Below are 24,290 nucleotides of genomic sequence, written 5' to 3'. Positions count from 1 at the left end.
CGATATCGTCCTTAGATTCCCCACCCCTAAAAAAGTACCACATACCTCCGGACACCTCCCTGATCTTCTATTGATAAAACGGGGAGACTAACAGGGCCGAATCGAGTCAGCGAGAGCTATATCTAGACGATGAAGGCTAAGAGCAGCTGTTGGACATGTAAAAGTAAGCTAATGTGCCATTTCGTCGGCATCGCTGACGTTCTCGACAGGCCGCAAAATCGGTTGCGATAAAAACCTCCCTTGCTGCAACAACTGCACGCGTACAGAGAGAAAATGCCTTGGGTACGGATTTCGGCTCGTGTAGCCAGACCGACCAGATAGGAGACGCAGGACAACAGAGGCTGCGAGCCACGTACCGGCCTTTCAGTCTCGGCCAAAAAACTATGGCGAGCACTTCCTAACCTTCGACTTTGAAGACATGGATCTTGCCATAGCCAACAGCCCTGGTCGTGATTTATTGGCGAGGTTGACTGGCCGACCTCGTTGTAGTCTGACGCTTCATGCCCCTATACTTGGCCAGGACTCTCTGCTCTTGAGCTATTGTCAGTGCACCCACTCATACTGAAGCTCCTTTCGTTACCATACCTTATTAACATAAAACCCGAGATGAGAATGTCATATCAATGATGGTCTCAACAACACAGGCACGCAATGGATTCAGTACTGAAATACTACCAATGGCATTGTCCAGCAAGGACGCGTCTTCGTCAGCCTTATGCAATGCGATGCTCGCAATATCGGCCTTTCATCACCTCAGCCGAGAAGCCGCGCTGCCGTACAAGCTGCGTGCATTGCACCGACTCTCGAATTCACTATCAGCCCAGTTGAGTTCACCAGGTGCTATAGATGCTGAGCTTGCTGCGTGTATGATGCTGTGTATGTATAGTGTATGTGCTGCCCCGACTGCTTCACAACATGATCAATATCCTAATATTTCATAGGTGTTCGATGAAGAAGAGGGTAGTTGGCATGTGCATTTGAATGGAGCTCGGAAAATGCTGCATACGTTACACCTAAACCGCAAGCGACCAGTCCCATCCGACTTTCTCGTCACATGGTTCCTTTATTATGATGTCTTGGGCCACTTTACTCAGCCTCTTCAAGAAACCTACAACGACTTAGAGTTCTTGTGGCTCATGCAGACCTCGAAATGCGACACGCCCCTTGTGAGTTCCATGCTCCAGTTTTCTGTCTACTCCTGACCATTGTGGCCAGATCATTGGGTCTTTGGGGTGTTCCGTAGAGATTTTTGACATCATCCACCAAATAAACCGAATTCGTGGATCACACATCGGTGGGCAAGACGACATTCCGACTGATGAGCTTGTTCACCGCCGGGATAGGCTGGAAACAAGACTCCACAACCTGGTTCAGCGACTTGATCCTGACGAGGAACAAACCGCATCTCTCAGACGCATTGATGCTTTAGCTACTGCCGATTTATATCGCCTAGCGACACTTCTATATCTTCAACGCGTTTGCCCCATGGAAGGTGACAACTCTATGGGCATTATTTATATCGGACAGGCCTTTCACGTCCTTAGGACGCTGGAAGTTGTCACTAGCCCGTGGCCTCTTTTCATTATTGCATGCGAGTCGCGATCTGAGGAGCAACGGATTACGATCCTCAAGATACTGGATCAAATGGACCATGTGCGGAGTGTTGGGAATGTTGTCGTCACGAGAAGAATTATCGAAATGTTTTGGAAGCAGAACGATCTACGGGCAGATACTCACTTTGGCCACAAGTTGGACTGGTGGCATTTGGTGAATTCCGATGTCGCAGTTCCATGGTTTGCATAAAGAGCTACAGCTTATTAGTTGTAGGAACTAGGATATCTCCGTGACTCGGTGTTTTCCGAGTTCACTAACTCATAGAAACCTTTTGATCCACTGCGACTGGAGAATGGATAAACAAGCACCGTTCATGCATGGATTGAACTTCGATCAATTGCTCTACTAGTCAAAATGCATCTCAGCCAACAGGCGTAGCACCGGAATGATAACAGTGCAGGTGATCAATGTGACTTGGATGCAAAACGAGTCGACAATGGCATCAACGTTTGACCTGATAATGTGGGATTATCAAAGATGAGTTGTTATTGGAGGCACCATCCTCCGAACTCGGACGAGATGAAGCAGGGATCCCTCGGGGGTTATGGTGTTGAAGACATGGGACTGTGTGAGTCGCAATTTGACGGCAAACGACTCAAACGGTGTCTCGGGCAGATCAAACAAGCAAACAGTTCGCAAAATGGTGAACGAGATATTGCGTGCCTTTTTATTCAAATGCGGTAGCAACTTTCAAGCCCCCGGCGCTGCTTGTTTCTGTTGGCACATGTCAGCTTTCTAGAGATGGGAAGGGCATGGAACTGAGCGTGGAGTTCACTCTGAACCCGAGTCAGGTCGTACTCGGGATTAAGTCGGATGGTCCTAAATACCAATGTCTTGGCGGGCGCATCTCAGTGCCACTGTATCAGGGTCTTGTGATTTCAGATACTTCATTTTAGTGCCATGGACCCCGTACAGGAGGAAAGAAAATGCGATCAAGGATGCCAAGACGGGTTCTTAAATCCCGCGGGCTCGTTGATGGTGTGTTTATCGTCGTGGACCCTACGAACCGCCTACTAATGCGAGGCTAGTCTAGACAACTTGTGGGGAGCCTTGGAGAAAGGAAAGAAAATGCGATCTTGATTGCGTTGGGAGCCCCGCTCAAGTCCTATTCAGGTTACACTAGGCTCTAAAGTGGAGGTCATCTGGCATTTCTGTCTCGGATACGACAAGGCTACAAGGGTACGCTATAATCATGCAGCCAGTCCGCGTCAATTCTTTGAATCCTGACATGTGGCATCATGCTGATCTCCCTGGGTCGAGACAAAGAATTATAGTGGCAACCATATCTCCGCGGCCCCGCTGAAGTATACGAACAACGATTACCGAACATCAATCTCCGGACGCTTCGTCATGATCGACGACGAGTAGTGGTCATCGCCATTCACTACTGAAATGGATGGTTGCATTCCAGCAATACCTCATCGGGAACATGTTCACTAACATCAAAAGGTGGTTTGTGCTTTCCCTTGTTGTCCTCATTGTCAATTTGGCCAATCTCAGCACGCTACCCCCAAGTCCATTTCTGATGACGCTGTGATTAAAATATCTTAGATTTCTCTTATTGCTGGGATAATTGACTCATACACAAACAGTTCAATTACCGATCTACCCAGCAATATGTAGCCTACCTGAATATGCATCCGCGGTGCTTTGAATAAATTCTTAGTCGTTGAGATACGACGTCAAGACTTTGTACCCTGCAGCGCTTGAAATGATACTTTCAACTAAGACCATGGCCGCAATATTGAAGCATGGTCGCGCGAGATCAGTGCTGGCATCTCAAAGATAAACGAAACTGTACCATACTACTATTTTGGATAACCACTGTCAATAAGCAGAAACTCGATCTGCTCCGGAAGATGTGTCTTGCGAATTTCGGGCAAGGCTTGAGGGAGTTCTGGTGTCGCTGGGTGACTTACACTTGGACTAGAACTGTATTGACAATCTTTTGATTCGTCATTTGATAGAAGGGCTTCCCGGGGAAAAGATTGGCATCGAAATTGGTAGAGCTAGCTATAGGGGTAAAAAGAAATAGAGTGTGGGCCGAGAGATGACACAAGCTGAGCCGGATGTAGTCTTTTATTCCGATATCCCGCACCGCACAAAGTTCGCTTAACTATCTGTGAAATCCCCTGTTGTCATCTGACACAAAGAGATTGGCTGAGTAAAAGGCAGCAGCTTAAGATCAAAGTAGGAACGGGTGGGCAAGAGTACCTGTTAGATGATCTGTAGTGTTCATTGGCGCTTTCTGGGATCTACTGCAGCCCACTTGATTGGAGACATGGGAAGAATGGACCTCCGAGTCTATCCGAGTAAGCCACAAAGCGCTACTAAATTGAGTTACAATGAGCCGACAGCGGGGCCACTACATCTCCGGTAGGTCGACGCGGCTTGTGCTATGGCAGGCTCCCTTATGACATGGGGCCCCCCTGAAGATGAAAGCTTGCAAGATCTTAGTCTCAGCCCATCGTAAAACCCTATATAAACCGGAAAACCGGTTGATGCGTGAAACACGGATAACCTTGCATCATACAAATCACTGAACTCTCTTCGGATATCGTCTCCTTCTCTTGGTACCAAATGGCCTCCCTTACTAAAGGGTTGCCTCGTGGCCACGCCTGTGAGGAAGCCGAGTCAACCGAGAGCGAGCAGCAGCAGTCCAAGCACTCAAGATGGTAAGCCAAATAAAAGCCGATGACCAATAACCATGATGATATATCTATATTGAGAGCTTCAACAACACAACCCTCTTTACACGGGGCTAACTCTCATTTTACATAGGCGTTATACACTCATACTAATTGCGGCGTTCATGATCAATTTCACCGCCTGTGGCCTTCTCTTCGGATTCGGAATTTACCAAGCCCTCTACGAGACCATGGTGTTGGAAGATGGCACACCGTTCACTGGCGCATCGTCTGCTGAGATTGATTTGATCGGAACACTCTCCATCTCTCTGATGACAATTGGCGCTCCATTTGCCGTGGCCTGGGTAAAGATCTTCAGTCCTCAGGCTATCGTCTGCGCTGGCGGCTTGTTGTTTGGGCTTGCCTGCGTGTTGGCGAGCTTCGGAAAGTCGCTGTGGCATTTTCAGCTGTCTCAGGGTTTGCTGCTGGGGATTGGGACCTGCCTCTCATTCATGCCGTCTATGACCGTTGCTCCAAGCTGGTTTGGGAAGCATAGGGGACTGGCCATGGGTCTTATCTCTGCTGGAACTGGGATCGGAGGCTTGGTCTGGGCTCCGGTAATTACAGTTTGTATCAGAGAAATGGGCTTCCGTAACACTCTTCGCCTCACGGGGGCACTGGGAACCGCCCTTATCTGCGCTTCGGGTTCCGCTCTAAGCTGGGAACCTTCGATGGCTGCCCATTTGCGGGAAGAATCCTCGTCGACTTCTCAAACCAATGCACTCTTTCGGATCCCGTTCCCGCCCTGGAAGATAGCCAAGCAACGGAGATTCATTGCTCAAGCCTTAGGGGCAGCCTTCCAGAGCGCGGCCTACTACACGCCGGTATTCTTCATCGCTTCATACGCCAAGACACTCGGATATACCGACACTGACGGTGCAAACTTTACTGGAGTGAGCAATGCCTGCAATGCAATTGGAAAAATTGCCATTGGTTTCGTCGCAGACCGATTTGGAAGACTCAACGCGTTCTTCTTCACTACATTGATCAGCGCCTTTGTGACCTTTGGGCTCTGGGTGTCCAGTACGATTGTCGGAATGGACAATGAAGCCACAGCCAGGTCTCTATTCATCAGCTTCACGGCACTATATGGGATCTTCGCCAGTGCGTATATTAGCCTCTTCCCACCAGCTCTTGTTGAGTTATTTGGAGCACAAGAGCTCCCACGTGTTATTGGCTTCATGTATATGATGCAAGGAGCAGCAGCCGTGGTCGGCACGCCGGTTGCTGGAGTCTTAGTCCGTGGTCACGGCACAGTTAAGGATCCGGACAGCTATTCAAGCATGGCTATTTTAGTGGGTGCTTTGTTGCTTGTGGCGACCGGAGCCGTGGCTTGGGTTAGAATAGAGGTTATGTGTGACCGCGCTGGTGGCAAATGGCAGTGGAAGTGGAAAATGTAGACCAATTCTGCCATGGTGAACCCCGCTTATGTATTCTTCCACCATGGAGTAGGACTCTATTGCTATATATATTCTCATTAGAGAGACCTTCAGGGGCAAGCAGTGGCATACTAGCGAATAGCCAACAGATGCTGACCTCCATGGCAAGCCTGTGGCGATTATTAGAACTGGCTCCAATGCTACCCAGGTTGCCTCTAAAATCCAACCAACGGGTGAGGTTCTATTCACGTTCCCATGAATTTCTGCGCTCATGAATCCAAGAAGCAACCAAGACGTTCCCACATAGAATGAAAGGGTGTTTCTATAGTTCTACTCTATCCTTTTGGCTCACCTTTTCCTCAATTTAATATTTCTCAGCACGCTCTGTTAGTGCGCACACCCGATTTACTGCAAAATCTCCGACATCCGCGAGGTTATACTATCAACACCACAACTGCTGCTACAATGTCCCTCGGGTTATCGGCTGCAGCTGCGGCAACACCGTACCGACTGACCATCCAATTACAGGCGCTCATCGATCATAGCCGGTATGCGCAAGTAGTTATGAAAGTGGCAGAGTCGATCTCGAACGGCGCACGCATGCCGACTCCCAACTACCAGCCCCGACCAGCTGGATCGAGGAGGTGGGGGAAGCTTGCCCCTGCGATTATGTGTGCTAAAGTCAGCCCCCGGGTGTGCTGTATTATTCCAAAACGCAGGTCGAGTCAGCTTACTTATCAGTGCGTCGTGGCCTCAAATGCCCAATTCTTCTCGCCGCCTACTTATCTCGATTCCTGCTCCACAAACAACCCTAAAATGTGTGTCGCGCGGATTTCGACTTGGACCAGATTCCAGCTTCCACTTGCCACGGCTTTAAATGAATCAATTTTCGAGCCACTACATACAGTGAAGGCCGACTTCGATAATCCCGCCTACTACGGCCCGATTTCAGAGTCTCCAGGAGAATACCTGCTTGTGGTAGACTGGAACACGCCCCAGGCCTTCAGCACATTCAGAAATTCCACCTACTATAAACAGCTGCTAGTCAACCTGAGAGCTCAATCTGCCACAGAACCCAAAACACAGATTGTCGACTTTAGTAACGTCGCCTTTTCGTGGCGCTTTGGATCCAACACCGACATTCGTACCGTCTACTTCCCAACCTCCATCTCGTCGCAGCAACGCGAGGCAGTAGGCAAAACCAAAGGTCTCGTTCTCACCATGACTCCAGGTCTCGGCGCCAGCGGGTCACACCAAATTCCTTATAAAGGGGTCCCAACAATCGGCTGGGTGGACGGTAGAGAGAATTGGGGGGGCAATGACGCAGTGGTTTGCGTGTGGTGCCATTATTGGAAGGACAAGGATGCTGAGCAACAATTCAAGAAGAACGAGCGGAGACCGCCGCGGAATGGGGAGCCACATCGTCCGCTGGCGGTAGAGGCCTTTGAGCTAGACTTGCGAAACTTGGGCGCCATAGGCTGGACAGAGCATCATGTGGACTTTAAGCAGGTCAAGTTGGAGTAGTTGTGCGAATGCGAACAAAATTAAGTTCAATCAACAACGCTGCATTGTGATAGCAGGGAATCAGAATTATATTGACGACATGAAAGGAGCTTCCAAAAGGATCAGATTATAAACCAGCGGATATGTTTTAAGGAGTCCAGCAAGCCTAGACATCAAGTGAAACTAAAATAAATAAACTATATTACTATATCTTATATAAAAGATACTATAAAGCTATTAAGAAGTTATTACTAAAAAGCTTATAACGAGATTTTCTATATTTTAACTGGAAATATTATAGCTATTTTCTGGTTTTTCTAGATATTATAAATTTCTTACTAGTTAAAATATATATAGCGCTTTATTAGTTAAGATATAAAGTCAAGATATGAAAATTATATAACTAAGTGTTTTATACTGCTATTACTATTGGAAAGTTATTAATACAGAGCGTGACAGTATTTGGCTGAGTGAGATCCTGAGTAGCGCCCTGGTTAAATGGGTCGCTCTTCTTCTTTCGCAAAGCGCAGTAGTCCCCCGGCTTGAAGAAGATGTGGCCAAGCTCAGTACTCCAAAGCGGATGCTTTTCTATTTCTGGATAGACTTGTTAATGCCAATCAAAGTCACTCGCTGAGAAGCTGCAACATACTTTGCTCATCCGTTGGTTCATATTCATGCTCCACAGTCTTTCCGCCCTCCTGAGGACTCCCATCCGCATTTTTGAGCACTGCATCCCACGCTTGCTCTAAATTCGAGAAGTCAGCACGGAGAGTCTTAGTAGAAACATACACAAAGAGAGGGGGCTAACTTTCGAGCCAGGTACTGTGGCAAAGGAGCCATGGTTTACCACCAGGTCGGATCTGCTGACCGCTGAGCACTTTCTGAACTCGGCCAACAAAAACTGAAATACGAGGTTAGAATGTGATTTATGCACGTCAGAACTTAGGGGAAGCATACGAGAAACAGTCGACGTGTCACCGCCTGGCCCAATGCTGAAGAAGCCGTCCAGATACTCGCGTGTCTTTTCATCCGTAGCTACTATGCCTGCGGTTGCGATGTCGGCAAGCTTGATCGAGTCGTCAAACCACAGAGCTAGGTCGGCTTTATACGCGTCGCAGCAGCCTTTTTCCGTTCCCTCCTTTAGTCAAAAGACATCGTCGATTGTCACACCTGACACAAGTTGACCGAGCAATGCGGTGGCCAAGGCCAAGGCCAACCGTGTCAACGTTTTGGAGGACGAGAGTGAGAACATCTCAGTTGAGCTAACCGTTAGTGTTCGAGATCTGATACGATGAAATGATGGTATGTGAAATTGAAGTGAGGAGTGGAAGGCTCTAACATGACTCCAAAGGAATATGCGCTGGAAGTGTCCATATGATTAGCGCCGCTTGCCCGCAGTGCCATTTCGCCCGTGGAGGTGCTGAGACCCTAGCTAAGTCCACTCCAACCCGCAGTATAACAAAAGTTAACAGAGACCAGCAAATATAGCAACAGCAATACAACAGTATTTCCATCTTAACAACGTGTTAGATCGAGGGCTTCCGTTAGTTTCGGAGGTTGTCTCGTTGGATGCCGTGGTGCTAGCCACTGTTGCGGTGCTAAGAATCGCCGACGAGGGATGAGTTGAGACAGGTGCGTCCGAAGGTCGTAGCGACTGTATTACACCAATTAGCAGTTTTATATACGAATGGAAAATGAAAACTCACAGTAGACGCTACATTATGAGCCGTGGCCGTAGTTGGAATCTCGATAGATACCGTACTTGGAGCCTCCGTAGATGCCGATTGTGAGTAGCTTGTGTTCTCAAAGCAACTCCATCCACCCGCCATATCCACATATCCGCAGCGATAGGCAGGAGGACAGCACCACGTGCCTAGCAAGCAATGACGAGTTAGGTAAGCGTTGCTAGCAGTAGGGATTGGATTGGACTGACCACAATTGGAGTCACACTCAGCTATGCTCCGGCCTTGGAGTAGAGGCCCGTCCCGACCAGCCGTGACGAGTCCCAACATGAGAAGACCAAAGCATACAAGGAGCAAGAGGCCAGCCATGGTATGTGAAAAGCTTGCTTGAGTAGCCCAGTGCAATTTATGATCTGGTCGTAGGCGTCTCTCTACAACTGTGTTTGGCTGATATCCGGTGCTGCTAGGGATTGATCTGCAAATTGCTGACCTTGATAATGGGAGAAAAGAAAATTGGGCCGAATGTCTTGGAGGTGGAGGGGAACAGTGCTTCTTAAGTCTATGAAGCGTGACGCCTCCGGCCATCACATGGCAATCATGCGGACCGCCAGGGCACATTCTGCGGCCACGACCTGCTACTCTCGCTGCCACTACGAAAGCCACAGCCTGCTTTCGCTTTCAGCTCTCAGTTCGAGGCTCCAAGTTAGGGGATCATTCAGTTGTTAGCTTAGGCGTTACTCAGCCCTGTTAGCTCATTGACCGAACCCCAGCTATCCGATATGGGCAAGGACGGTTCCGCTTAGGGTTTAGTTGGCTGCCGAGACGAAGCGCGTGGTGCGCCTCGGGCTAGAACTATCGCTTTGGCTTTTGCCTCGAGCTTCAGCTCTACGTAACTGTCCAGTTGGGCTTGGCTCTTTCGCATTTGATTGGCAGCACCCTGGTGGGATACGGACTAGCGACGCCATGCAGCTCCAAGGGGAGTCCAGACCATCTTTTCAGTATGAAGCTGAATCCTTAAGTATGTAAGGGGTCCATTTGCGTCAGGCTGTCTCACAGTACCTTTTACATCAGGTCGTGTGAGTTGACCATTCAACTTTTGCATCCCCCTGAATCAATACTCGGACGACTTCCAAACGCAATCAACGCAATCACATACGCATCAAACCCCATCTCTTGCACCATGTCATCCGCAGCGAGTGTTTACGAGGGATTTTGGATGGACCATGACCACGACGGGCTCTCAGGCGCGAGGCTAACACTGGACGCCTATAACGCGACACTCCTAATTGCATTCATCGCAATCTTCGTCACGATTTGCGGAGATCGGATGTGGTCTGCAGTTCGGTTTGTGCTCCATCAATCGCGCGCTGGCGCAGAGCGACGGGGTGCAGACGACGAACATCTACAGCTTCTCACTGTACACTCCGCCATGCCAGGGATAGCCTGGGACGCCCCGAAGCTCATGTGGACAACGATTAGGCAGACAGGTCGTCGAGACGCCAGCAAGGTTTGTTATGTCGCCGTGTTGGCGTTTCTTGCGCTATTCAACTTCGTTGCTTGGACCGCGGCTGGCGTGCTCTCGGCCTGGGTTGCCGTCTCGAATGGTCCGCTGATATACGTCAGCCCAGGCTGCGGATTCTATGCGGACCCATCGGATAGCATTTCTTTTGCGCCGGCGGCAGGGTTCCAAGCAAGGTTGCTCAATTCGTCAAGAATTGCTGATGAATACGTTCAGACATGCTACAATACCTCCAGCTCCTCCAATTCGCTGTGTCAACAATTCGTCCAGCAAGAAATCAAATGGACTGGGAAGTCAAATGCTACGTGTCCTTTTGCGTCTGGGATGTGTCTTGGAGGTGATAATGCCGCTTTCGAAATGGACAGTAACATGATCGACTCCCATGGTACCCTGGGACTAAACGCTGCCAAGGAAAACCGAGTCCTATACCGACGCAAATCGACATGCGCACCAGTCGTCACCAGAGAGCCCTATGCGGAGCTCATACCCGGCCGCTATCCAGGAGAGGAGTACGCGCTTTACTACTACGGTGACACTTTCGGCTCGTTGAATTACACGTATCAACTATCAACGTATGCGCAAAGAGGACCAGCTGGCTACATATTGAGGTTCATCCACTACCATTTTCCCGCCTCTAGACCTAGGCAGCTAACTCTACATCCCCCGACTAGCGGCATGTCCGCACCGGGCGGATTCATGCCCATACCCGAGATTGCAAGATCCGATGCAGAAGTCACGCTCTTTTTCCTGGTGCAGAACCTGCTTGCTTACACAGCTCCCGTGGACGACCTGTTCTTCGCAGCGCACACACAGCCCACCACCTATAAGCTGCCCTTTAGCAACGACACATATACTCTTTATTACAACGACAAGCTGGTTTCTGTCATGGGTTGTATCGACCAGCATCAAATATGCAAGCCAGGCTCCGGCGAGGGACCGAACTGCTCAGCATTGAGCAGCGCGGAGAATCTATGGTCGGAAGTTGCGAAGCTGGAACTCAATCAGGTGCAGCAGGACACAGCATACGTGATACAGTTGGAGATCCTGGGAGGGGAGATGTTGAACTCGATTGCTGGTCGCGGGGCGGTCGCTCTTAAGGCACAAGGGACGGTCTTCAACAACATCAACGTCCCGCTACCTGACAATCAATGGACTCTCGAAGTCGGCGGTTGGTTTAGCATTGCCCTTGCACGGCTACAGCATGCCATAGTGGAATATTCCACCGGGCCGGCTCATACGGACTCCGAGAAGTATCAACGAGACACTTCCTCTTCTCTTGTTCGTATTTATGCGAACACGTGCAATAGACAAAAAGGCCGGCAGTTAAGCTCCAGCACCAACTACCTTACTTTCAACGGCGTGGGGCTCCTCATCATCTCAGTCGTTGGAGTCATTGTCTTATTGATCAGCCCTCTCCTTGAACTGATAGTGGGGTTGCGACGGAGTGGGAAATGGAGTCAGCGCCATCTCGAATGGAAACTCCACGGCGAGTTCCGAAGGGTTGCCTCCCAGTCTTTTCAACTTACGAGTCCGAGGCCTGGGGGATCTGGATCCGAACCTTCATCTCCACCTTGGCAGGGGGATACCAACGGCCGACTCGCAATTACACCGCCCCATGGGCAAGACGACCAATCGCTGCAACTATACGCTGTAGCAGGAGGGGGACAGGAGCCTTCGCATGATCCTTCCAACAAGCCCGTCCCTCCACAGACAATAGACCATAACCGAGCATAGACTTGCCACGCAAGCGTCGAGCAGAAGGCCTTGCATGTGAAGGTGCGTCCAAAGCTTATTTATATACTGGTATTACACTAGGGTCGTTGACTGACCCTGTTGTCTGCAGACAGCAGGGTTGAAGTCAGAAGGGTTGAATTGAAGCTTCAGGGAGAGACCAGTGTGTAACAACCTTATTGTTCAGCTACTGTTTCTTCTGGTGCTGGGGGTAGGACTTATTGTTTATTTCTACTGTTTGAGAATACTATAATCAAGAGGCTAGGGTGCCCTAGTACACACATACCCAGAGAGGGGACTAGAAGCTCAACAATAAAAGAAAAACACCAACAATAGTATCAACAATAGAAACAATATGTATATTTTAAGCGTTTAACATTAGTTGACTATACAAAATAAAAATCCAACTAGTTGGCTATTACTCTATCTTATATTGTAACAGGCCAGGGCCCATATCCTTGCGGCCGTGTTGTAAGACGTACTAGCCAGGGATGAGAAATCTTCGAACAGCTCAGGGGCACTTAGGAACTTCTTTCTTTCTTCTTTATCTTTGATGTAAATAGCATCCTGGACTAGATAGCTGGAATACAGTTACTAGAGGCTGTTCATATACAAGGCTTCCAACCCGTGCCTTGACGCCTGACTAAACTTGTGGTCGTGCTGTCGTTCTTTTTCCACGACGCCTTGCGTCTCACACAAATCTGCAACTCGCAAGTCAATCTGCCCCTCTACCACATCGCCATAGTGATTCCTGTAGCTTACCAATTAGGTATAGTCCGATGCGCTGGCAGCCTGAGCTTGCTGAGGTAAGGCAATATAAGCCGTGGGGGCCATAAACCGTGAGGGGCTCATCAATCGTTATTGCCCGTGAGCAGTTTTCTCACAGGCAGCATCGCGAGACTGCTCACGGATTGCAATGGATCCCGTCTCCGCTGTGGGCATCGCTGCCGCTTCAATCCAGTTCTTTGACTTTGTGCGAAACCTCCTCAAAGACTATGGTGACTTTCGCCACAACCGATTACCTCTGACCATCGCCAACTTCCAAAGGAGCGCTACTCGCCTGCGGAGCCTCGCTGATGACGTGAAACATCTGTCGCAAGTGGGGGGCGTCTCAAATAATCTCATTGAGAACCATAATCAAGTACGTTCAGTTGCAATTGGTAATAATCTTATCTGACGCGTGGCAGGCGGTGGATGAAATTACCGAAGAATGTTTGCGGCTGTCCTCGGAGCTGCTCCAGGTCTTGGACGGTCTGCAACCTGGGTGCTCCAGCTCGAAATGGTACAGTTTTAGGCAGGCGATTTCCACTAGCTGGAAAAACGAAACAATCCGAGAATTCGAAGGCTGCATTGCAAAATGCCAGAACCAGATTGTGCTGCGGCTGTTAGGCCGCCTTGAGGCCAAGTTAGAGGAGCACCACTCCACGCAAAACACCCACCTAGAACGCTTGGAAGCCAACGACCACAAGATTATGGAGGTTGTGGCATTCACCCAGCAGACGTTACTGAGAGAATCAGCCACATCGAAGAGAGAGGTCGCCACTGTGCTTGTGACGTTGTCGAACGGAGAGACGAGAGCCATTGCGGAGAAAATGCAAGGCACACCACTAAGACGATACGACGGCACGCTGGACAGCGATGGTGTCGTGTCACACTCGGAGCAGATGTTGACATTGCGCGCTCCTACAGTGTCTGGAAACCACGAAGCATCACTTCAAGATCCATCAGGCATCCACAGCGCCATCTTGAAGTGCCTCTGGTTCCGCCACGTCTCGGACAGGTTTGAGATGGCCAAGAACCGGCATAGTGAGACCTTCAACTGGATATGGCATAGCTCGCCTGATCCAGAGCACAAGTGGGCAAACTTCTCCGAGTTCCTGAAGTCCAACGAGCAGATATACTGGGTGAATGGGAAGCCGGGATCGGGTAAGACAACTTTGATGAAGTTTATATGCAGGGCACCCGAGCTTGACACCCACCTGCGCGAATGGGCTGGAAATACGAACTTCGTTGTCGCGTCCTTCTTTTTCTGGAATCTTGGCCCTATTGCTCTCCAGAAGTCCCAGGAGGGTCTTTTACGGTCTCTTCTTTACGACGTCCTCCGGAAGGCGCATGCTCTCCTTCCAGCCGTCGTGTCAGAGCTATATTTCGAGGTGCTTCGCTCCCACCAACCTGAAATCGCTGAACCTACACTCGCTGAGCTCGTTACCTGGTTTCGAAGGCTCGTCCGTCACACAAGCGCACAATTCCGGCTTTGTCTCATCATCGACGGCCTGGACGAGTACACGGGCAGCTGCGTGGACCTGATCGATCTCCTCATCACCGAGATATCTACCTCGCCATTCGTCAAGCTAGTGGTCTCTAGTAGACCTATCCCGGCCTGCGTCGAGTCCTTTCAACGCTTTTCTGGGCTGCGTCTACAGGATCTAACTTACGGCGACATCCATTCGTACGTGGAGGACACTCTCGGTCGTCGACTTATCCAGCAAGGGTACGAAGAGTCCGCCGAATACGTGCAGCTTTTGAACGAAGTGAGCGAAAAGTCATCGGGAGTATTCTTATGGGTTGTGTTGGTTGTCTTGTCGCTTATTGAAGGGCTGATGAATGGCGATAATCCCGGTGAGCTTCGGCAGCGCTTGGGGCAATTGCCACCAGACCTCGAAGATCTCTACAGGCAAATGCTTGACAAAATCCCTGCGCACTATCGACAACAGGCATGCAACATATTCAGCATGGTCCTTCAAGCTCTTGAGTACGAATCTTGTCGCAATCGTGCGTACCCTGTCCCGGCTCTTCAGGTTTCCTTCGCCGAGGAAGATCAGCGAATTCCTTTGCAAGGACAAGCCCAAGAGCTAACCGCAGATGCGCGAAGGCGGAAGTGTGCGGATGTCGAGCGAAGGATACGCAGCCGTTGTTGTGGTCTGTTGGAGGTCAACGACAGGATTCTCGAAGACCATACCGGCTGGGAATACTTTCGAGACGAAAGAAAAGTCCTCGCCTTGACTGAACGCAAAGGTGATGCCGTGTACGAGACCTATCCCTTTGATTGGCCCTTTTCAGAGCAAGTAGAGCGCCAAATACCACCGCCCAGCCCGATAACAGCGCCTTGCGTCGAATTCATCCATCGATCAGCAGTTGAATTTTTTCGAACACCGACGGGGGCTTCATTTCTAAGTGAAATCCAGAGCCCTGACCGCCTCAATCCTCGACGGGTTTTGTTGCGGTCCCAGATCAAGCTTCTGGCATGTGTTGGGTCGAGCTATATTCTGGATGGCAATATGAAAGCTGGAAACTATTTCATTACGCTTGTCTCCACCTTTCTACAGGATATTGCCGATGCTGAGATGGCAGGAGTGCCGTTTAGTTCCGAACTGATCTATACCGCCAACGCAGTTATCGACCATCACTGGAACGCGGCGTCATCTTTTGTATTCCCCGCGAGTGGCAGAGATGTCAGCTACAACAACGTGGATTTTCCGTTCGTGACAAGAGTTAGTCGTATTCAAGGTCATTGGTCAAGGCTGTTGCTTTTACGCAAAACGACTGCAGTTGGTGTCAATACGCAACTGTTTGGCGGACTGGACACCTTGGGCTTTGCAGGATTGGCTTCACTTATACCTTACACGTCCTGCGTGCAATCCTATGTCAAACTAAAAGCGGGAATACAAGGAGGCAACAAACTAGTCACATAGCTCCTCAACATATGGGTTCGCGCAAAGGTCGAGTTTGAGGCAAACGACATGGCCGTGAAAGCGCTAGCCTCAGGCGATCCCACTTATCTAGCTTCTCAAGCTCGTCAAGTTGCCCGAACAAACGCAGCGGACGAATCTCTCCTGGACCTTTCGCAGGATGACCCGCAGTATGCTAGCTCCGGTCTCTGGCCAGCCCAAAACCTACAGATTCAACAGTACCGCGACTGGGGGCTATCGGAGATATCCGAGGGACCGTACTTGAAGGAAAATTCGGAACTTGTCTTGTTTCTTCTCCAACAAGGCGCGGACCCCAACTACTCACCGGGAGAAAACATGCCTACGACCTGGGCATGTTTTTTGCAGGCCGTACCGTTGTTTCAAGTCTATCGTGAACGCTTCATCAATCTTAAAGAGGTTGGTTCTAGGGCATCCCGGCCTATCGAGGTGGTTGGAGAACCCCGATATATGGAGAATGCCCTTCGCGCTTTCATACTCCACGGCGCTGATTTAAGTGTCAAGTTCAAGTTGGATGTCTCTAACCTCGAGACCTTTTATCCTAATGAACAGTGGTTCAATGGTTTGTCATTATCACGGGCTGAGATAACCCGACATGTAAACTATGGAATGATGGAATTCACTTCTGGGTCTTTTATCAAGTTTCTCGTTGACCACGCCAACCAGACTCAATTGGGTCTAACAGTCGATTTCAGAACTTTGTTGAGAAAACAAGGATACAAGTCAGGGGCCGATGTTCAACGATCGTCTGTTTCATCCATGTCTAAACTGTTTAGTAAGGCCAAAGGGATGTTTAAATAAATAATGCATGAGGGCGGTTTTTCAGATAGATGATCTAATCAAAGATTGTCACATATGTCTTTCATTGACGAAGTAACTACAAGTAGTGACTGTCCTATGGGCTAAATGTTGCGGCTATAGCTGTGATTAAACTTTGGCATGTTTAACCTCTGTAATTACAGTGAAAAGCAACGGAGTCGCCAGGAGCTACCTGGCCTGGTAGTCACTTGCTGAAGTGTACTCGAGGGCCACAACGTCCTTCCCACGCGACCGTCTCCACGCCATAGAGCCACTGGCCCAGCGATTCAACAGCAAATCACTTCACTCGATGTATGTAGCGGGGTTGTGGACGGATAATCGGGGGCATGTGACACTCGATGCCATGGTCATTGACGAGTTCACCCGCATGCCTGACGCGGCCCGCGAACGACAGCAGCGGGAGTGCGAGTACCTTTTCGGCTGTGCCCGGTACGAGCAGACTTTCCAGAGAGGAGGAGAACGCGATAGATACTTGCTCATGTTTGTCGGACCATGGGATGCTGGTAGCCCGGGATCGCTAGTAGCGGCCAGACGCGTTTCATCTTATGAGAGCTTTGATGGCGCTGGCCCTGCCATATTTAGGCGACCCGGTAAGGAGAGCTGGGACGCTTGCCATGGGCAGACGGCAAGAATAAACGTCAATCGGTCTCATCCATGGCCCGCTCCGTCGTGATTATCCTTCAGTTGCGATTTTAGCAAAGGGGCTGCTGAGGGTATGATTGGCACGGCCGGTCAAAATAAACAGGTAGTGTAAAATCCCCTCTTTCTCAAGAGGCTTTGCCACATAAACCCCTGTAAACAACCCCTGTCGGCTACGTCCTACGGACCCTCCACGCTGCCCTCTGCCCCCATATCTCTCGCTGCTGTGCCACAACTAAAGATATCTCTCAGCTTCCCCTCACTAAGTCAGGCGTATTGATGCTTATAGGGTGCTTTCCATCTCGGACCCTAACAACCAGGTGATGTCCAAGCGTATCCTCTAGTTTCCCCATGTCGCCATTGGCGACAAGTACAAAGTAGATAAGCCCATGGCGGTCCATATAGGGTAGGGAGACTAGGGATGTACCATGAGGTCTAGATAGTAGGTGTGCGCGATAGAAGGGTTCTAGTTCTGTGTCCTTGCTCTGTTTTGCCCTGAACGGACAGGGGGCTGTTTTCGGGCCGCCTTCAGAGGCTGAATACTTCTGGCCTCCCCTTCGAGAATAACCACTGGAGCCCCACGCTCGTAATAATGAGGGGAAGATACCCCGATATGATGTATAGTTGATGATGACCAAGCCTAAAAATAAGGTTCACCTAAATAAACTGCGACCCGCCTACAATACGACGACTGGTCATCATCCCCCCGTTAGCTCTTCACAGGGGCAGTAGCCAAAACTATATAAAGAGCAACGAGTCACCGGGTTAAAACTTAAGAGTAGTGTAGTTCCTACCCACAGAAATTCTTTGCCAATTTTCACAACATCAACCATTTCATAACCACCATGTCAAAAGCGTCGGACCGTACTCCTGTCCCCGATCTGGCCGAGGATGATGCCTTTTTCCCCTCGACATTTTCTCTTACGCAGTACACGTCGCCCAAGACGGACTTTGATGGCGCAAACTACCCAAATGCGTACAAATCCGGCAAGTGGAAAATTCTCCTGATCGCTACGCAGGAGCGTTATCTCAAGATGGCGGGCGGCGAGTTTTTCTCGACAGGTAACCATCCTGTTGAGATGCTTCTCCCGATGGTCCACTTGGACGCCGCAGGTTTCGACATCGACATTGCCACAGTGTCGGGGGACCCTGTCAAGTTGGAGATGTGGGCGTTTCCGAAGGAAGACGAAGCTGTCAAAGGCATCTACCAGAAGTACAAAGAAAAGATTCGCAGCCCTCTTCACCTTGAGGAGGTGTGGGGCAACGGCTTCACGAAAGACACCCCATACATCGGAGTCTTCATCCCCGGAGGCCATGGAGTGTTGAATGGTGTCCCTTCCTCAGTAACGGTCGGCAACATCCTCCGCTGGGCCCATGCGAATGAACGCTACTACATCTCACTCTGTCACGGACCCGCCAGCATGCTTGCGGCCGACGTCGGTAAACCGGAGGGTAGCAAGTTCATCTATGAAGGCTACAAGATAGTCGTCTTCCCCGATTCTTTAGACGCTGGCGCCAACATTGAAATTGGTTACATCCCGGGCAAGATGGAGTGGCTCGTTGGGGAGCGCCTTCGGAAACTTGGTGTCGAGACCCTGAACAAAGGGATCACCGGGGAGACGCACCGGGACCGCTATCTCCTCACGGGTGACTCCCCACTGGCTTCTAACAACCTGGGAAAGCTTGCGGCCCAAGTTCTTCTTGAGGACGTGGCCAAGCGCAACTAATCTCTCGTCTGTTGGATGCTGGGTGTTGAATGCTGGGTGATGCATTCTGGGGAACAATGGTAGGAGACAGCCTAGTTGGAAAAGATTGGACAGCCACCGGGCCAAAAACTCGAGATTGCCTATTATTTGAAAACCAAGCCGCCTACAAGCCAATCAAGTTGATTTTGTAAAAAGTCATTTAACTTGTCTACGTTCGTGATCGTAGTCTTGTGTTGACTGAGGTCTTGCCACCTCTTCCAATACGTCGATGCCAGAAATCTGTGTCAGGGATCAAATTTGTAGTGGGCAATCGGTGGGATCGAAAAAACGGACGCAGTTTGTTTTGTTCGAGGCGAGTCATTATACAATTCCTGTCGCTCGGTTCTCTCGTATGGCTCTGCACGCCAAAGTCAGGCCATGAGGCACATCGTGGGTAGCAGTAGACCAGTATGGGAGGGTTCATCTGAGATATCACAGGCGGTGGCACTTTACACCCTGCGAGGGGGATACTTCCAGACCGACCCTGGAGTGTTCCTCGGATGTGTACGGTTTCATCCAGCGACATGATACTGCTTGACTATCTCTTCAACGGCATTATTGATATCCTTCCGCCGTTAGCTGCCGAGAATCTTGACATCTCCTGGGTCGGGTTCATAAGAAATAAATCTGTCACCCGCAAAAAGAGCTGGTCGAGGAAACATAGGGTGTTCTTCGTCCCTTGCCTGGATATTGACGTCGGTTTTCCGGACAGCCCTGAAGTTCTTTTCGAAATAATTGGCATAAGTAAGGTTCTCATCACCAACGACAATAGTTCTCCCGGCAACTGCCGGCCCATTCTCCAGGGCTCCCTCGATGGCCTCCGATAAGGACTGTGCCGAGATGAAGTTGAGTCCACCCACAGGCGCGAATTCGGGCATCCCGAACTTCCCTTCCGCGTATTGAACTTTGGCTTCGAAGATGGGGATATTCATGCCAGGCACTGTACCGACAACAAACAGATGGTCGAGGCTGCAGGCGGAGAATGTAGGTGTAGAGAGCTTCGCAACGCCATGGGCAGCCATTTTCCGAGATCGAATATATGTGTTCTCCTCGGCTAAGTTTGGTAAAATGTGTGGATAGACGCTCCCAATGTGGACGAAATGTTTGACGCCGGCAGACCGAGCGAGCTCAGAAAAGGCTGGTAGAGCCACGCCATTGGCACGGAGGAGGTACTTGTCGGCATCCTCACCAGCAGGAACATGCCGTCCATCGACCCCAGCAGTGAACACCATGGCTTCAAACCACATTAAACCACGTTAGATGGTCCGAGGTGAGGTCGTTAGCAAGGTAATCTCCTTTCAGAAAAGGCAACGCTGCCAGAACTGGCACAGCTTCTGGACGCCGCCGACCAGCGATGGTGACCACATGGCCTTTCGATTGGAGATAGAGGGCGGCATGCCCGCCGATGATGGATCATGCCCGCGCCGCCGACGAGGAGTACCCTCATGTTGAATAATGAAAGCACGGGTGAATGGTATTTGAAGATCCCGCGCGTCAAACGGGCTGACAAGGGCCTTTTGTGTGTGCCCCAACACTATCCACACGGATATCTTGTGGACACTGAAACCGAAACCGAAACCGAATACCGCAAAACCCGCATTTCTCCGCTGTTTTGTGTTTCTTGCGGAGTCCCCTAAGATGAATGAATCGCGTTGAAACACCCTGTAGCTGACAAATTCCCGATGGAGTACGAGATCCGATGGATCCAAGAGGGCAAGGACGAAACGCCCATTGGTCATAGATTCATTAGAAGCATCCTTTGGCAAGGGAATTTAAAGTGGGACGAAGTTCGTTGATATTGCTCAACATCTCGTCATCTCCGCCACTCTCAATACGGCTCTGACGCAAGGTGTTGTTGACGCGTCCTAAACTCCACTGCTTCCGTGACCCACTGGGCACGATCTGCCAAGGGAGCCTTCCCAGAGTGTCTATGTATATCCCACTCTTTATTTGATACTGTAGCACATTGTAACCTTTGGTTATTAAGCGAGATGGACTTTACAATACTACGTAGGGATTCCTAGAGCGGAGCCACGAAACGAATCTTGCAGCGCATCATTCTCTCGTGACCAGTTTAAAAGCAAAAAACGATTCTGAGTCCGGAGGCTCCTATGTGCCTTTCCGAAATTGAATTGATGATCTTTGCGTCGTATCGTTTGAGCACCGGTGGTGATGGCATCTTCCAAACGCCGTCATTGCTCAAGGAAGAATGTTGCTATGAAGCGCTAGGGACATAGATGACGTGGCAAGATATTTCCTTGGGCTCAGCGAGATTCTCACCCGTGTGTAATAAGCAGCTCGCGAGCCGTAAGTGGCACGCTGCCTTTCAAGTTCCCCCGAGGAAGTCCATCACATCATTCGATTCCTCGAACCAGCTGCTAAATTGTGTGCCGAAGGGATCGAGTTCCATCCCTCCAAGACCTGCCCAGGCCTGACTTTCGAGGACCTGGGGCACAGGCATGAGCTCAAGGCCATCGCCGAGACCTCCGATGTTGTTGGAGCCTTCACCAACATCTGGGCCGGCGCTGCCCGATCGAGCAGCAAAATATGCTTCCCCTTTAACCTCGACATATCTCGCTGCCACATTGTACAGGGCTCGGAAGATCCGCAGCTGTTTGCCGCAGCTCGCATAGTGGGGCTTTTCAGAGAGACGCTCCATGACCTGGACGAGAGCCTTCAGGCTATTCAAGTCATCTAGATTGGCCGTTTCGACGACATTGCAAAAGACAATATTGACTGAAAGAAATGGGAGAAGCAAGAGGGCTCCATTGACCCACATTTCAAGCAGAACAGAGTGCAGCTCGTTGTTGAGGAGTAGAGTGATGCATTCTATATGCCCCTGCAGTGCGATTCGGGCGGCGGAGGTGCATTCGGCAGATATCGAGGCACGCGTCCGACCAGGTGTACCCCTGTGTATTGCCGCGAGCATTACATAGTCGCTGGCCTTGTTGGCGTGCCTGGTGAACTCGATCATTGCAGATTCATGAAGCCCTTCAAAGCATCTTGCCAATTTCGTCTTCGCCTTGTCAGTGATAGAAACCAGAAAATAACATAAGGGACATCCACAGACCAAATGTTCAGCTTTACTTGTCGAGATCTCCTCCCATTCAGCAGCCAATGCATGAACACGCGCGGTTCGTGTCCCCGCCGGTTGTGCTAGGGCTCTCGGGCTGTAGATGTCGTCGTAGACGAGCCCATAGATACGTGCAGCATTGACAGACTCCAATAGACTCTGTGTGGTAGCAGTGGATGTGCTAGTTTCTGGCTCAGGCTCGGGTATCGTTATGTCGTGGTCTCGAATTGTCGATGGCCGTGCCAGACGGAGTGACACGCCCCTTTCAAGGGAGTAGATGGACCAGAACAGCCGAGTCTTTCGGTGCCGCTCCTCGATTGTGTCGCCGGTCATAGATGCACTACTGTGCAATCCGAGTGCTTGAGCATGGAGTGATGCTTTCGAGATGAAGGTCCAGCAAGCAAATATTTTATTCTTTTGAAAGCAGTAAAGAGTCTGGAAGATGTCAAAGAATGCATTCAGTCAGACTTGAGAAATACCTGATGGTTAGAGAGCCATGGAAACTCACCGCCAGGTACATAGCCAGAACATAGTCGATTGTTGTTGGGATATGGAATCCCAAGCTCGAAAGTACCACCTCGAGACTGCTTTGGCATATCTCAGCTTGTCTATTCAGGTCCTGTTTGGCCTCATTCGAGGTCATGGCGGCACACTCCCCAAACAGCCAGTAAAGACCCATGTACGCGATGATGAGCTCCGAATCTGTGACAGGGCCGGGAGAGCAGATCTTGGTCAAACAAAGTGTGAAGTCGCCGAAAGATTTCAGCTCCCCAAGCCAGGACATTGGGACAGGGGCGTGGTCTTTGTGATTGTCAGTTCTCGGCCGAGGCCAACGAGGTGCGAAGGGGTACAGGCGCCATACGCACCTTGGGCCATTCTCAGGCACGCCATGACCTTGTCAATTGGAGGAACGGGCAGATCTCTCGTGGTTGAGCCGAGTGGAAGAGTTCCTGGAAATGGCGGGCCATCTTCATCTGCAACATTCCGTCGCTTTTGCGAGTCCACAACAGCCTGAAGAGTATCGAGTGCCGCCCTCATCTCGAGAACAGTACTCGAAGCTCGCTCGCCACCATCGAACTTGACAGCTTCCTCAACAAACTTTGTGGCCGAGATGGCATAGGAAAATAAGGAGTTGTCAATGCCTTGATGCTCTGCTGCCGTAGGTCGAGAACGTCTGGTATTCTCCACCGGATAGGTCTCATTGCGATTTCTCCCGGAATGTGATTGGCCTTTTTCGATTGGGTTGTTTGATCCTTCCATTAATCGGGCGAGGTCATCGATCTTTTGTGAGATGTGCTCGATCCTGCTCTCGCTGGCAAGGGAATGGTTTGTCAACTCTCACTCCTGGCCTATGCGAGAGAAGCCGACTGATGTCAGGGCGACCTACTACATGCTGGATATCAAGACCCTTTGGCGCTTCGGCCGCTTCTGCGCTATTGGGTACAAACATCGTGACTGTGCTCGAATGCATTGACTGCAAGGATGGATCCGATCGCATTTGATCTGAGTGGATTGTGGTTAGAAGAATGCGCGGAAGCAGCAGGAGCGGGTGGTTGGTGTAATCACCTTGCGTCGTCGACATCTATCACACTGGAATAAATCAACCTCGGTATCTCAAAGGTTTATGACAACGAGAGGCAAGCTCGGAATGGCTCGACGTACAGCGACTTTCTCCGTTGTCGGAGCATCTGGTTCTTGTAGGTCCGTGACCTTCCCTTCGTCGCCGCTGCCGGTATTGTCGTACACAGGGGAAACTTGATCGTCAGGAGCACTTTCGGCCGTGGACGAACCCATGGCCGCGTTGAAGGCAGCTCAGGCCCCGTAGTCGTAGGAGTGCGTCGGGGTGATGATGAGTTGATGACGTGGGGGTCCCGGAAACCCGGAGGTACCGGCCGGCGAAAGGAGGCAGGGAATGACAGCCAGTCAACTGGAAAGGGAGCAACGCTATGCAGGAAGCTTTCAGCAAGGTCACGTTGGCTGCAGTCTGCAGTGTGGCCAGAAGCGGTTCACGAGGTGAGGCCCGAAGAATTGGAATGAAGAGGAGGACGTTGAGCGGGACGTTGAGCGGGTCGGCCGAGCCGAAATGGCCCCGCAGTCGGAAATGAGGCTCCTCGCCACGGACATGCGGACCGCCAAGGTTCCGCAGCCCGTCTTATTGTGACGGCAATTACTACCACGCAGGACGAGATGAA

At 50.5% G+C, this 24,290-nt stretch overlaps 10 protein-coding genes across 10 annotated transcripts; 6 read left to right on the top strand and 4 right to left on the bottom strand.

The window, feature by feature from the left end:
- Positions 1-129: 129 nt before the first annotated feature.
- BGZ61DRAFT_497411 (fungal-specific transcription factor domain-containing protein) lies at positions 130-1,803 on the top strand (the record flags this gene model as incomplete). Its single annotated transcript, XM_046251144.1, has 6 exons — positions 130-163; positions 210-282; positions 322-542; positions 607-887; positions 942-1,166; positions 1,216-1,803. 6 exons carry the CDS (start codon positions 130-132, stop codon positions 1,801-1,803), a joined length of 1,422 nt encoding a protein of 473 aa, XP_046099181.1.
- Positions 1,804-4,194: 2,391 nt separating this feature from the next.
- Positions 4,195-5,701, top strand: BGZ61DRAFT_536852 (monocarboxylate transporter; the record flags this gene model as incomplete). Its single annotated transcript, XM_046254466.1, has 2 exons — positions 4,195-4,289; positions 4,396-5,701. 2 exons carry the CDS (start codon positions 4,195-4,197, stop codon positions 5,699-5,701), a joined length of 1,401 nt encoding a protein of 466 aa, XP_046099180.1.
- A 1,047-nt stretch (positions 5,702-6,748) lies between these two features.
- Positions 6,749-7,333, top strand: BGZ61DRAFT_459037 (uncharacterized protein). Its single transcript, XM_046246838.1, has one exon. The coding sequence runs from the start codon at positions 6,902-6,904 to the stop codon at positions 7,202-7,204; it is 303 nt and encodes a 100-aa protein (XP_046099179.1). The 5' UTR covers positions 6,749-6,901; the 3' UTR covers positions 7,205-7,333.
- A 262-nt stretch (positions 7,334-7,595) lies between these two features.
- BGZ61DRAFT_536850 (uncharacterized protein) lies at positions 7,596-8,435 on the bottom strand (the record flags this gene model as incomplete). The annotated part of the gene is made up of 5 exons (XM_046254465.1): positions 7,596-7,777; positions 7,833-7,928; positions 7,992-8,084; positions 8,141-8,284; positions 8,354-8,435. The coding sequence occupies 5 exons, from the start codon at positions 8,433-8,435 to the stop codon at positions 7,596-7,598; spliced, it is 597 nt and encodes a 198-aa protein (XP_046099178.1).
- A 213-nt stretch (positions 8,436-8,648) lies between these two features.
- BGZ61DRAFT_555838 (uncharacterized protein) lies at positions 8,649-9,339 on the bottom strand (the record flags this gene model as incomplete). The annotated part of the gene is made up of 2 exons (XM_046255638.1): positions 8,649-8,837; positions 8,890-9,339. Coding segments are annotated over 2 exons (639 nt in total), but the record flags the coding sequence as incomplete, so codon positions are not given.
- Positions 9,340-10,045: 706 nt separating this feature from the next.
- BGZ61DRAFT_555837 (uncharacterized protein) lies at positions 10,046-12,118 on the top strand (the record flags this gene model as incomplete). Its single annotated transcript, XM_046255637.1, has 1 exon — positions 10,046-12,118. The coding sequence occupies one exon, from the start codon at positions 10,046-10,048 to the stop codon at positions 12,116-12,118; it is 2,073 nt and encodes a 690-aa protein (XP_046099176.1).
- Positions 12,119-13,076: 958 nt separating this feature from the next.
- Positions 13,077-16,069, top strand: BGZ61DRAFT_555835 (uncharacterized protein; the record flags this gene model as incomplete). Its single annotated transcript, XM_046255636.1, has 2 exons — positions 13,077-13,256; positions 13,303-16,069. Coding segments are annotated over 2 exons (2,685 nt in total), but the record flags the coding sequence as incomplete, so codon positions are not given.
- A 1,994-nt stretch (positions 16,070-18,063) lies between these two features.
- Positions 18,064-19,161, top strand: BGZ61DRAFT_459034 (class I glutamine amidotransferase-like protein). The gene has a single exon (XM_046246837.1). It carries the CDS (start codon positions 18,126-18,128, stop codon positions 19,005-19,007), a length of 882 nt encoding a protein of 293 aa, XP_046099174.1. The 5' UTR covers positions 18,064-18,125; the 3' UTR covers positions 19,008-19,161.
- Positions 19,162-19,502: 341 nt separating this feature from the next.
- Positions 19,503-20,491, bottom strand: BGZ61DRAFT_555824 (uncharacterized protein). The gene has a single exon (XM_046255635.1). The coding sequence runs from the start codon at positions 20,270-20,272 to the stop codon at positions 19,601-19,603; it is 672 nt and encodes a 223-aa protein (XP_046099173.1). The 5' UTR covers positions 20,273-20,491; the 3' UTR covers positions 19,503-19,600.
- A 502-nt stretch (positions 20,492-20,993) lies between these two features.
- BGZ61DRAFT_459030 (fungal-specific transcription factor domain-containing protein) lies at positions 20,994-24,122 on the bottom strand. Its single transcript, XM_046246836.1, has 7 exons — positions 23,761-24,122; positions 23,665-23,688; positions 23,486-23,601; positions 22,965-23,410; positions 22,607-22,899; positions 22,096-22,533; positions 20,994-22,041 (listed from the first exon to the last, which is right to left on the bottom strand). Exons 1-7 carry the CDS (start codon positions 23,890-23,892, stop codon positions 21,352-21,354), a joined length of 2,139 nt encoding a protein of 712 aa, XP_046099172.1. The 5' UTR covers positions 23,893-24,122; the 3' UTR covers positions 20,994-21,351.
- Between the last annotated feature and the right edge of the window lie 168 nt (positions 24,123-24,290).

Source organism: Ilyonectria robusta, assembly GCF_021365365.1.
Source record: "Ilyonectria robusta strain PMI_751 chromosome Unknown BGZ61scaffold_22, whole genome shotgun sequence".
NCBI lineage: Eukaryota > Fungi > Ascomycota > Sordariomycetes > Hypocreales > Nectriaceae > Ilyonectria > Ilyonectria robusta.
Note: the sequence above shows the minus strand (reverse complement) of the source record. Positions and strands in the feature narration are given on the sequence as shown.

Bases quoted from the DNA above. Each gene is read 5' to 3' on its own strand.
- BGZ61DRAFT_459037 (XM_046246838.1), top strand. From the start codon at position 6,902: ATGACTCCAGGTCTCGGCGCCAGCGGGTCACACCAAATTCCTTATAAA.
- BGZ61DRAFT_459034 (XM_046246837.1), top strand. From the start codon at position 18,126: ATGTCAAAAGCGTCGGACCGTACTCCTGTCCCCGATCTGGCCGAGGAT.
- BGZ61DRAFT_459030 (XM_046246836.1), bottom strand. From the start codon at position 23,892: ATGGGTTCGTCCACGGCCGAAAGTGCTCCTGACGATCAAGTTTCCCCT. The intron at 23,602-23,664 runs GTGATTACACCA...CAATCCACTCAG, and splicing joins ATAGATGTCGACGACGCAAG to ATCAAATGCGATCGGATCCA. The intron at 23,411-23,485 runs GTAGGTCGCCCT...TTCCCTTGCCAG, and splicing joins GTCTTGATATCCAGCATGTA to CGAGAGCAGGATCGAGCACA.
- BGZ61DRAFT_555824 (XM_046255635.1), bottom strand. From the start codon at position 20,272: ATGTGGTTTGAAGCCATGGTGTTCACTGCTGGGGTCGATGGACGGCAT.